This window comes from Engystomops pustulosus, chromosome 4, assembly GCF_040894005.1.
Source record: "Engystomops pustulosus chromosome 4, aEngPut4.maternal, whole genome shotgun sequence".
Taxonomy (NCBI): Eukaryota; Metazoa; Chordata; class Amphibia; order Anura; family Leptodactylidae; genus Engystomops; species Engystomops pustulosus.
In genome coordinates this window covers 159598915-159611408 of record NC_092414.1, presented here as the reverse complement: position 1 = coordinate 159611408, position 12494 = coordinate 159598915, and the positions used below count along the sequence as shown (strand labels likewise).

At 37.8% G+C, this 12494-nt stretch overlaps 1 protein-coding gene across 1 annotated transcript; it reads right to left on the bottom strand.

Annotated features, from left to right (window-relative positions):
* Positions 1-3242: 3242 nt before the first annotated feature.
* On the bottom strand, positions 3243-11387 carry LOC140127512 (transient receptor potential cation channel subfamily M member 7-like). The gene is made up of 5 exons (XM_072148310.1): positions 11270-11387; positions 9906-10111; positions 6696-6747; positions 6135-6241; positions 3243-4503 (listed from the first exon to the last, which is right to left on the bottom strand). Exons 2-5 carry the CDS (start codon positions 10045-10047, stop codon positions 4382-4384), a joined length of 423 nt encoding a protein of 140 aa, XP_072004411.1. The 5' UTR covers positions 10048-10111; positions 11270-11387; the 3' UTR covers positions 3243-4381.
* Between the last annotated feature and the right edge of the window lie 1107 nt (positions 11388-12494).

Here is a 12494-nt window from a genome sequence, read left to right as displayed (position 1 = left end):
CTGTGCGCCCATAACACAAGTAACGGCCACATGTGGGGGGTCTCTGTACTCAGGAGAAATTGCATAAGAAATTGTAAGATGAGTTTTCTCTTTTTATCTTTTGGAAATGTGTAAATTTTAGGGCTAAATGAACGTATAACCGACAAAATTTGACCATTCTAAATTTTACCTCCATTTTTATTCAATTACTATGAAGATCTCAAGGGGTTAACAATCTTCCTCAAAGTTAGTTTGAGGGGTGCAGATTTCAAAATGGGTTGATTATTCGATTTGTAAGTCGCGTGCATCAAAATTAATTATCCAGACATTTCAAAAATTTTGAAAAGTAAGCAACTTATTTAGGTGGTAAATCTATCTGCCCGAAGACGCAATGATTTTGAATTTTGAAAATGGCAAATATTTCCTTTTTTTGTAAATAAGCGCAAAACTTATCAGCCACAATTTACCACTAAAATGAAGTACAACATGTGGGGAAAAAATAATCTCAGAATCGTTTAGATAAGTAACAGTGTTCAAAAGTTATAACCATATAAAGCGATGCAAGTCAGAATACAAAAAATGGGGCTGAGCCTTAAAGGGGTATTCTCGTCTGGGGACTAACATTTAGTTTATTTAATCTGATATATATATATATATATTTCTTCAATTAGATGTTATTAAAAATTTTTTACCTGTGTGAAGATAATTTCTCAGAAATGTCAAATGGTCAAATGGTCAAAAGACTGTGTCCCTGGATACGGCCACCTCTGCAGGAGGGATTGGACAAAGAAACAAAAAGGTTTTTGTATATGAAATGTATGAAACTATCTTGTTTCTAATCGACAACATAGCTACATTTATGAGAAATTATCTTCACACAGGAACATTTTCTTTAATAACATCCAATTGAAGAAATGTTTACATATGGCAAATTAATTAAAATAAATGTGAATGTCCAGATGGGAATACCCCTTAAAGCTATAAACTGGTTGCGTCCTTAAGGGGCTAAGGGGATTGTGAAGGTGCGGTCACACGTTGCGTTTACCGCATGCGTTTAAAAACGCATTGGATTAGCTGAAGAGTGATTTGCCTAATTAAACAGCTGTTAACAATTGCGTTTACAAAACGCAAATGTTAACGCTTGCGTTAATGTGTGCATTAACATTGCGTTAACAAACACATGTGTTAACTGCAATGTTAACTCATGCGTTAACAATGCATTTACAGTTGTGTTTTGTAAACACACCTGTTAACTGTTGCTTAATTAGGTAAATCACTCTTCAGCTATTGCAATGCGTTTTTAAACGCATGCCTTAAACGGGACTTGTGACCGCACCCTTAGTAGCTCTGGTGAGTATGTAATTGGTCTATATGCAGATTACATTATTAGTTCTTTTCAATAACTGCTGTCATCTGTGACTAAACTGAAAGAAAATGTAAATAAATACTCAAAGGATCTCTTTATAAACTAAATTATAGAAAAATCTGTAATTCTTCTCCAAAAATTGCAGAAAATATTAAAGACTGACTTTTTATTCATATGGCTTGGTAAAGATATAGAATAGCTGGGTATTTATATTACAAGTTTAGAGGGAATTCTAAAACTAAATATGAAAAAAAATGCTTGGTAAACATTAAAAACTTTTTTTTAAATGCATTATATTATTATAGTTTTGGTTGGGTTGGATCAATATAACTACAATGTACATAATGGATATTATATAATTTAGATGTATCCCACATTTATTAAAGACTTTCAAGGGAAAATCTGGGCAAATAATTCCCCTATGGTTAACAAGAAAGTACTGTAAATAGAGTCGGGGAAAGGTGGGATAGGAGATCCAGAGCTATATCCCTGAATTGGTACTTATCTAATAAATGGGATTTTGGGACACTAATCATAGAAATGTATTGGTAAACATAGAGGGTACTTAATGTGGCATCTTGCCTTATTTAAATTTGATCCCTCCTGGAGAACTATAAGGGATCTTTTGAGTATTTGGTATAATAAATTAAAGAAAAATTGTTTATTAATATGAAATTTTGCGAAATTTAATTATTTTCAAGTGGATAGGCTTAAAAATTGAAAACATTAAAGAATACTTTAACTCCTTTTCATATATTATCTAAGGAGCATGTTTAATTTCATAAACTATTTTTGCAATATTTAGGGATATTCTCAAGGCAGGGGTGTACCAAGCCTATCTGCTGCCTGAGGCGAGCCATAGAGAGACCCCCCCCGCCCATATATGTAATATATCATGGAGTGTCAGGACTAGATCTATCGCCCCTGCATGCCGGCTGACACATTCTTTCCCGCCAGCCGGCACATCCTTTTCCCCCCCGTGCCGGCCACCACATTCCCCTGCCCAAAGTGCAGGCTGCCCCACCTGTCCACTCCGGGCTCGCTCTGCTCTCCGCTCCCTCCATCCTGCTCTGCTCCGTCACCCCCTCTCCTCCCCTTCCTACCCCCCTCCCCTTTTCTCTGCCCCCCCCCTCTGATCCAGGTGCCCCCCCTTCCGATCCAGGTGCACCCCCCCCTCCGATCCAGGTGCCCTCCCTCCCCCCAAGTGGAGGACAAGGCAGAAGCTTTATGGGAAAAAAAAGAAAAGAATGTAAGTTTATCTGTGTATGTGTATATGTATGTGATGTGTATGTGTATATGTATGTGATGTGTATATGTATGTGTATATGTATGTGATGTGTATATGTATGTGACGTGTATGTGATGTGTATATGTCTATTTATATTTATGTGATGTGTATATGTATATGATGTGTATATGTATGTGATGTGTATATGATGTGTATATGTATGTGATGTGTATATAATGTGTATATGTAAGTGATGTGTATATGCAGCTAGAAAAATAATAGCACTCTATGGCGAAAATCACACTTGACCAAAATTAAAATAGTAATGAATAATTTTAGACAGATATACCAAAATGAAAAAATCTTAAACAGAAATGGATACCTTTTAACCCCCAATTTTGAGATAAAGGGTAGAAAATAGGTATTTTATGCAAATACTGACAATATATTCCTGTAAATATAACTTTTTTATAACTTCTGCTTTTTTTTCTTCTTTTTCTCTACTGTTCTTGGAATTGATTCACAGGGACTAGACATGTTCATGTCTGGCTTTTTTGTCTGTCATGTATGTTATATTTTTATGTTTATGTTATGGATATTAAAATTGGAAACATTTCAATACAAATAAAATGTAAAAAAGTAAACAGTTTACAAAAAAGTTCGCACCTCTTTCATTATCAAATGTTACAAACTTTTGTGTGCTTTATTGACAAATAGAATACTGATATTATACTTATATTATGGTACAAGCAATTGGATGTTTGTAAACAGTGCTTACATAGATCAATAATGTCATCAAACAACAGAGTAATTTACAGCTAAAATACATTGAAAGTGTATTTATATAGTGGTAAGTATATAGTGACACAATGGGGCAGATTTATCAAGCTGTCTGAAAGTCAGAATATTTCTAGTTGCTCATGGCAACCAATCACAGCTCCCGTTTAAAATATTCATGAGCACTGGTGAAATGAAAGCTGAGCTGGGATTGGTTGCCATGGACAACTAGAAATATTCTGACTTTCAGACAGCTTGATAAATCTGCCCCAATGTCACAATGTAAAACTCCAGAAGGATAAAACCAGCCCTTTGCATATATCTAATAAGTGTCAGAAACCTTTGGAGATGCCTTTGGAGATAATGGGTCTCATTTACTAAGGGTCAATCGGATGCATTTTCGTCGGGTTTCCCAACAATTTCCGTTTTGCGGCGAATTGCCCCGGGTTTTTGGAGCACGCGATTGGATTTTGCCAAAATCGGGGACGGATTTGGACAAACCGCAGAATTTAGAAAAAGATTTGTGTCACAAGATCAAGCACTCACATGTATCAGGAGGAATCAGGTGAACTCCCGTGGACCTCGGCGCAGCAGCGACACATGCAGGAGCTCAGGCGCACGATCTTAGTGAATCACACCGGACCCGAATCCTCGACGGACAACGCACCATGGGATTGCGATGGGACCGGGTAAGTAAATCTGCCCCAATTAATTATTGCCTCTTCAGCATAGACCAGTGGTAACTTTCATGATATCTGCTAATGCAGTGATTCGCTCAGCCAGGACATCACAAATTTTGCAATGTATTTATGAGTTGCATTGCAAAAATTCTCATGCTACATACAATGGACAACATAAAATATAGTGTATGTTGTATGTAAATGCTATACATTGAGTATATCTGCGCTGTGCTCGCACTGTCTGTCACTGTGACACAGCAATAAACATACTGGCAGTGACAATAGGACCTTAAGCACATTGTAAAAAATAGGAATCTTTGCTCCAGGCAAGTTATGCAAACAACAAGATAATCATTCAGCGCATGACACAGAGAGGTTGTTGACTTGATCTTCAGTCCCACAGGTTTCAGTAGAGACTTGAGATTTCCCTTGGAGCAAAGCCGCTTCTGTAATGTAGTCGTTTCTTTTCATCTCTGTGATAAAACAAGTCAACAGTTATCTGGAACAATGTACCATGTTTTCCTGGAATTTTCACCATATATAACTTTTAAATAATTATAATGTTCTATGTTACTCACTATATCACAGCATCTATTACACAATACTACATTTAAAGGGGTAGCTCATGAGTTAGCATAATTATTATTCAAATAGGTCATTAAAATGTAATTTAATGAAATGAAATTAATTGTTATCAAAAATGTAGAAAAATCCTGTGGTTGTACACTCTAATTTGGAATAAAAAGGCTACTGGAAGATGGCTGCTGCTTCTCTTTGAGCTGGTCACATGTCCACATCACATGTCCTGCAACTCCCTGGGTAATGAGATCAAACATGCTCTGCAGTGCATGGAAAGGAGGTGTAATCTGATGCATGCTGGAGGTGTGTATTATTAGGATATTAGCAGGGCTCCCTAGTGTGACATGCCTGGAGCGCCTGATCCTTATTAGCATAATTTCTAAAGCAGCTTTTTAACTAATTGTACCTACTTAAAGGCATGTGTGGTTTAAAAATCTGTATTCCATGTGGTAGATTTCCTTTAGGGTGTGTCCACATGTTGCAGTTAGAACTGCATCACAATTAGTTTAAGTTTTAGGTGCCAAAACACTTCAAAGCTTTAGTTAACTTTAATTTCTTAAAAAAGTGTGATGTATTACTTTGTCATAAGTCGGCTGCAGGTGTTTGGAGAGGTCTTACGGGCCATTACGCCATTGTGGAGCGGTGATCTGTTTCTATGACAGCCTTGGGTCCTACAAAGACCCAAGGTGGTCTCGATTTAAACTATCTATTACAATGTGTGATTTGAAATTTTAATAGATGATAGTAGAAAATCTGCATTTACTGCCATACTAAAGTATATGTATATAGTAGGATCAATCAGACAACCTAGGGGTAAAGTACCCTAGGGGGTCTGAAAAATAGTAAAAAAAAAAAGTAAAAAAAAACATAAAAACCTAAACATGTTAGGTATCGCCACATCCCAAAATGTCCAATCTATCAAAATATAATATCAAATATAACGGTTATTCTTGGGTTTTAACCCTATAACAGAAAATAGAGCCCAAATTTTTTTGTCATCTCGCAAAATAAAAAAATTCTATAAAAAGTGATCAAAAGGTCATACAGCCCTCAAAATGGAAGCATTGAAAACATCATCAAAAGTCACAAAAAAGTATGAAAAAGTTATTAGCGCCAGACCACGCCAAAATGAAGAATTTCTTTTGTACAGGAGGTTTTAATTTTTGTAAATGTATGAAAACATTATAAAAAACTATATAATTTGGTATCCTTGTGAACGCACCAACCCAAACAATAAAGGAGACATGCACAGTGAAAGCTGTAAAATCCAAGCCCACAAATGCATTTATTCACCAATTTCACTGCATTAGAATTTTTTCCCCACTTCCCAGGACACAACATGGAATATTAAATACCATGATTACGAAGTGCAATACAGAACAGAAAACAACAGAGAACAAGCCCACACACAGCTCTTTACATGGAAAAATAAAAAAAGTTTACTTGACATCACAATGAAGCCAGGCTTAATAATAACATGCACTATTAGAATTTTTTACAAGAACAGTGACCCACACTTACATACCAGGAAGTTTTAGATATCTGCAGCATGTGTTACATTGATGCTTCATACAGAAGTTTTTAATAGCATCATCCCCCAGGTTGGCAGGTCCAAATATCATATCTTGCGATCTGATCAAGAGAAAGGCATTTAGAAAAAAATGATGCAAAGAACACATGACCTTTGTTATTATACAAGTCGCTGCACACATGAATATTTTGTATTCTGGTATTGGATACCAGCACTGCACCAGTCTGCAGTTTTCATGTCCTTATACTATGTGATAAATGTTAAATGCATAATTTATCTTTGATCTTAGTTGAGCAGGATTAAAGTAAATGTAGCTAATAGGCCTAGTGATGCCTAAAACTTATTGCTAGCTCTGTAAAGCAGGCAGCTTGAAAATAAAGTTTTTTTTATGTGAATTTAGGATGCAAGTAAACTCAAGTAAAGAGAAGACAAGTACAAGTAAAATCTGTGTTTATATGACAATTACATACATGGGAAGATGTTGTACTCAAGTGGTAGCATTTCTCAAATATCTTGGTCTTATATTTGCACCCTTCTTAATACGCCATATCTCACCTGTGCTCCCCTGCTTTAATAACAGATGGATCTGTCAAATTCTCACCAACTCCTTCAGGAAACAAATAAATACAGGGGAAATTGAGAACATCTTCTACATAGATCCATTGCGTGACATTTATTTTCTGACAGATTATCACATAGTGAAGATAGTGCATGGAAAATGACCATACTTTATTGTTGGAAAGGTAAATTGACGGCTGATAACCACATGAATTGAACTGAATGACACATCATTATATTTACACATTAGCCGTGAAAGACACTGGGTTGTACTAAACCTCATAAGTAGTAGTAAAAGGCTGATACACTACTGTGGCTAACCTGGAAAGCATTTAATACACTGCTGCTTTTACAAGTTTTTCCACCTACAAAGAATAGAGAGATCTGTCATTTATATTGTAGGTACACATCAATTTTGAGATGCATAATCTAAAAGAAAATGCAAAAACTCCCATTGTATGATTTGTAAATAATGAATTTGTATTTTATTGCATAAAATAAGTATTTGATATAATAAAAATACAGATATTACCGTATATACTCGAGTATAAGCCGACCCGGGTATAAGCCGAGGCCCCTAATTTTAACACAAAATACAGGGAAAGCCTATTGACTCGAGTATAAGCCGAGGGTGGGAAATGCATTGGTCACAGCCTCCCCAGTATATAGCCAGCCAGTCCCTGCCCCAGTGTATATAGCCAGCCAGCCCCTGCCCCAGTGTATATAGCCAGCCAGCCCCTGCCCCAGTGTATATAGCCAGCCAGCCCCTGCCCCAGTGTATATAGCCTGCCAGACCCTGCCCCAGTGTATATAGCCTGCCAGACCCTGCCCCAGTGTATATAGCCTGCCAGACCCTGCCCCAGTGTATATAGCCTGCCAGACCCTGCCCCAGTGTATATAGCCTGCCAGACCCTGCCCCAGTGTATATAGCCTGCCAGACCCTGCCCCAGTGTATATAGCCTGCCAGACCCTGCCCCAGTGTATATAGCCTGCTGCAGCTGGCGGACAGATCGCACAGAAGATATGCAGGGGTATTTATTTTTTTGACTCGAGTATAAGCCGAGTTTGGGTTTTTCAGCACATTTTTTGTGCTGAAAAACTAGGCTTATACTCGAGTAGATAAGGTACTTAATATTTGGCATAGAAACCTAAGTTTGTACAGACTGCAGCAGGGATTGTGGCACAGACCTGTATACAGATCTTCTCACCAGTCTTATACTCCTCCTTAATCCTCCGGCATCAGACACAGTGATTAATCAGATAATATCTGTCTAGCTCTACTGTACTATTAATACATCTCCCCTATTCAGATTAAATTCCCTACAAGAATGTTTGAGGGAGACTGGCTAGGCTTCTCTAGGACCTGGAAATGCTTCTTATGGAGCCACTCCTTAGTTGCCCTGGCTGTGTGTTTCGGGTCATTATAATGCTAGAAGTACCAGCCACAACCCATCTTAAATGCTCTTACTAAGGGAAAGAGGTTGTTGACCAAAATCTTACAATACATGTCCCCATCCATCCTCCCTTTAATAAGATGCAATTCAGGATCATCAGTCACCTTTTCACAAAAGCTCCACCAAAGTATGTATGTATGTTCTATGCAGGTTGTACTCCTTTTTCTTCCTCTGAACATGGCTAGTGAAGTTGATACCAAAAAAATTCTATTTTGGTCTTATCTGACCAATTGACCTTCACCCAGGACACTTCTGCATCATCCTGATGGTCATTAGAATACTTCACACAATACTGGACATGGAGTAGTGTAAGCAGAGAGGAACCCTGTGTGGATTTTAATTAATGACAGCATTGTGTGTTACAATTGGTAATCTTTGAGACTGTAGTCCGAACTTTGGTCTTGGCCATGGTGGAGAGGTTGGAGTGTAATTGATTGAGTGTGCGGACAGGTGTCTATTATACAGGTCACAGGGTTCATACAGGTGCAATTAATAAAAGTAATGAGTGGGAGGAGCTAAGAGAGACTGAATTCTTGCTGGTTGGTAGGTGAACAAATACATTTAATCTAATTAAATACAAAAATTATTTTTTAGGATTCTGTCACATAGTTTAAGTTTACCTACAGTAAAAATTACAGACCTCTTCATTTTTTGTATACTTGCATAAAGGTATACAGGCTCTAGATACAGAATGTACCACCCGCAATACAGTGTCTCATTTTTTATCCAGGGCCGGTTTTAGACAAAGTGGGGACCTGGACAAAACTAAAAGGGGGGCCCCAAAATAAAAATATTTTACGAACGGTTACATTCAGTAAAATTGCTCCCTTTAGGCTGCACAATAATAACACTTTATAGTTTACAAACAGTAGTATAGGCAATCTTTAAAATGGGACTGTAGGAGAATGTTATAGGAGATATACAGATGATAGCTAGATGGATGATAGAAGATAAATATGATATAGATCTATAGATAGATAATAGATTTTCTAGATGCATAAATTAAAAGTATATACTCGAGTATAAGCCTAGTTTTCCAGCACAAAAAAAAATGTGCTGAAAACCCAAACTCGGCTTATACTCAAGTCAAAATATATAGGTTTTACCAGGTTTTTGTGATAAAATTAGGGGCCTCGGCTTATATTTGGGTCGGCTTATACTCAAGTATATACTGTAGGTTAAATATATATATATATTTATATATAGCTAGTTAGATGATAGGAGATAGATATGATAGATACAGTAGAAGAGTGAAAGGAGATCAATTGATAGATGGATATATAATAAATAGGTAGATATAAGATATATGGATAAATAGATAAGCAAAAAGCTAGAAATTGACACATTTTAGGAGATAGATAACTAGATAGATAGATGATAAGCATCTTCACCCAGGCATTCAACCCAGGGGTATTAAAGGAGCAATACATCATCTTCACACAAAAGTCCACATGCAAGGGGCACCTTTAGGGCAGGGAGCCTAGGCAAATTCCCAATTTGTCGCCCCCTAACACCAGCCCTGGTTTTATCTCACCAAAGCCAGAGGTAGAACATAAATCAAATTCTTTCCCTGTTTTCCTATTTGGCTAAAATAATGCATCTAAAACTTTGTTATGTAAAGCTGGCCCCCAAAAAAGATAAATTGAATTATATTTCATGTTCAAATTTGGTCCCAGAGTGATAAAGTTTGAGTGCACCAGCTTTACATATAAGATACTGTTTGACCTGGATGACAAGAATAGCAGGAACATACCTTGCAAATCCAGAACCAGGAATTCCCCCCTGGTATATTCATACGTCCAGTGGCTGAAGGCCAGCATAGTCTTCTCCAGCTTGTTTGATGGCACACTTTCACTCCCTGTGTTGTTATTGTATTTTCTAAACCTTCCTGCCATGTATTCTTCCACTGTAAACCACTGACTGACTGAGTGACAGTACAAGAGGAACACTTCCAGAAACCTGTCAAAAAACCCACGTAAAAAGATTCAATGTCATGTTTGATTAATCCAGAAAAATATCAAGCTCTAATATAGCAAGTTTAGGGCATTCTTACATTATATTTGTCTGAAAGGGGTTTGTACAACATACACAGATTGCAGAACAACCCGCTTCAGGAGTATGGCAGTAATTTCACTAAAAATTTCTGAAATAAATCTACTGCATATGGACATCCTCATATAGTCATAATGATATTATATGATCATTAACTTTTCAAAAAACATTGTACCATCTTATCAGTTCAAAGGGTTTCTTATCCACCTACTTTGGATCTTGTTATTTTCCTTCCTAACTCCCTAATCAGCTTTTCACACTTAAAAAATCTGCTGAATTCTGTCTTTCTAGTAAGACTGACAGAAACCTCAATGAGGTTCTGGATTACATTGAAGCCCAATTAAAAATGGATGGGGAACAATGAGTCTCCTCTTACTGCAGAGATAAGAACTGTGGGAAAATGAAGATTGTAAGTTGCATAATATCCAGAAACATCCTCATGTACAATGACCTACTAATAGATATGTTTTACGTCTCATGTTGTGCACAACACTGGTTAGCAGCCCACTGAACAAATTCACAGAATCAGTAATCCAACATGCTGCAGGAAAAGAATGGGTTGGCAGCACTTTTGTCTGGTGCATTCAGATAGTGCTGGGTGATGCCTGATCTAATAGCATAGCTGTGACCTGCAGACATCTAGTGAGACTATTGTGATCTATCCGTTGTGACCTCTGCTCCGTTTCCTGACCTCGATTCTCTGCCACTTGTCTCGACCTTCTGCTACGTCCCCGACTCCAATCCTGTGCCGCCCTGTCTTGACCTTGTGTCTGACTACAACTCTGATTTTGCTTGCCATTTTTGTACCTCTCCTTGGCCACTACTGCAAGCAAGACCTGGGGGTAACCCACAACAACTCGCTTTGCGGCGGGCCCCGGTGTATACCGGGTTCAGTGGGTCCATCACCTCCAATTCTGACAGTCCACCACCTATCCTGACAAACAGGAATTATAACAAACTGCAGCTTTTTTATATAAAAAGCTGAAAAAACATTGCTAACATGGAATGTACACATTGTTATATACATAGTGTAAAAAGGGTTAACAAGGATATCTCAAACACAACCTTCAATGTAGCTATATAGAAGCAAGTTACACGCAAGTTACAACAAATATTTGTGTGGAAAGTAGGTTTCTTCCAACGGGCGTGGCGCCCTGGGTGCAACCTGGTGGAAAAAATATGGGACGCCTGCAACCGCCTTCTGCTGCAGTCCGACCAAGCTCTGTGCGCTCGACCCGTTTGTACACTATGACACTGCACTCCGTGATGTCATAGTGTGCATGTGGGCAGAGCACACTGCGGCTACTTTTACTGGGTGTGGGTGGCTGCAGTGTTGTGGCTCCCTATATACTTGGGGAGGGGCTGCAATGTGCAGGGCTACTTAAATTGGGGAGAGGATGCATTGTGCTAGGGCTAGCTGTGTACTGGGGATTGGCTGCAATGGAACCTGTGGAATGATAACTATTACTAGGGAGCTATATAACCTTTTTGTCTTTAACAGACATCTCCTAGCAGTCATTCCTAGTTTTTTGGAACGATCCTCATACCTCTCCTTGTATACATTTCCCCAACTGGTGCCAGCACACCCAGGCAATAAAGCTACTAGGTGGGGGACATGTATACAACGGGGTATTTGGATCATTTAGAAAACTAGAATTAGTGGCCACTGTCTTATAGCCTCCTAGAAAACTAGGAGCCACAATTATGTTTTGTGGGCTCCACTTCTCCCAACTCTGTCATTTTCTGTCTCCTTCTATAGCCATATGAATGTATATATTAGTTTATGTACGTATATATATATATATATATATATATATATATATATATATATATATACATATATACATTAAAGGGCACGTCTTTTAAAGGAAAAAGGTTGAATAGCTGTTATTGTTGCACAGTTGTAATCACTCGCTGCACATTGTTACCCATACACCCTACACCTATATTCATTGTTGCCGTTATATTTTAAATGTCTGTATTAACCCTTTACCCACTCGTGAGTTATACGAATCTTAAGGACATATGTCGTCTGTTGAAGTATGTGAGTAACTTGAGTACCTGATTCCTAACACTTAATTGATGCATCTTTATTGGTGAATTTGTACTGTCTAAGATATTCTGCATTTCTATATGTCTAGTGTATTGCTGGCCTCTACTTCTTCAGCACTGTTACAGCATGATGGTACTTACAGGAGATGTATATTGTTGAGGTTATAATAGTTACATACAACATTGAACAACTTCAAAAGGAACCTGATGCTAAAGTGGCATTTCTAGATGTCAAAGA

Bases quoted from the DNA above. Each gene is read 5' to 3' on its own strand.
- LOC140127512 (XM_072148310.1), bottom strand. From the start codon at position 10,047: ATGGCAGGAAGGTTTAGAAAATACAATAACAACACAGGGAGTGAAAGT. The intron at 6,748-9,905 runs GTATGTTCCTGC...TGTTTCCTGAAG, and splicing joins CCTGGTTCTGGATTTGCAAG to GAGTTGGTGAGAATTTGACA. The intron at 6,242-6,695 runs GTGAGATATGGC...TCTCTTGATCAG, and splicing joins ATTAAAGCAGGGGAGCACAG to ATCGCAAGATATGATATTTG.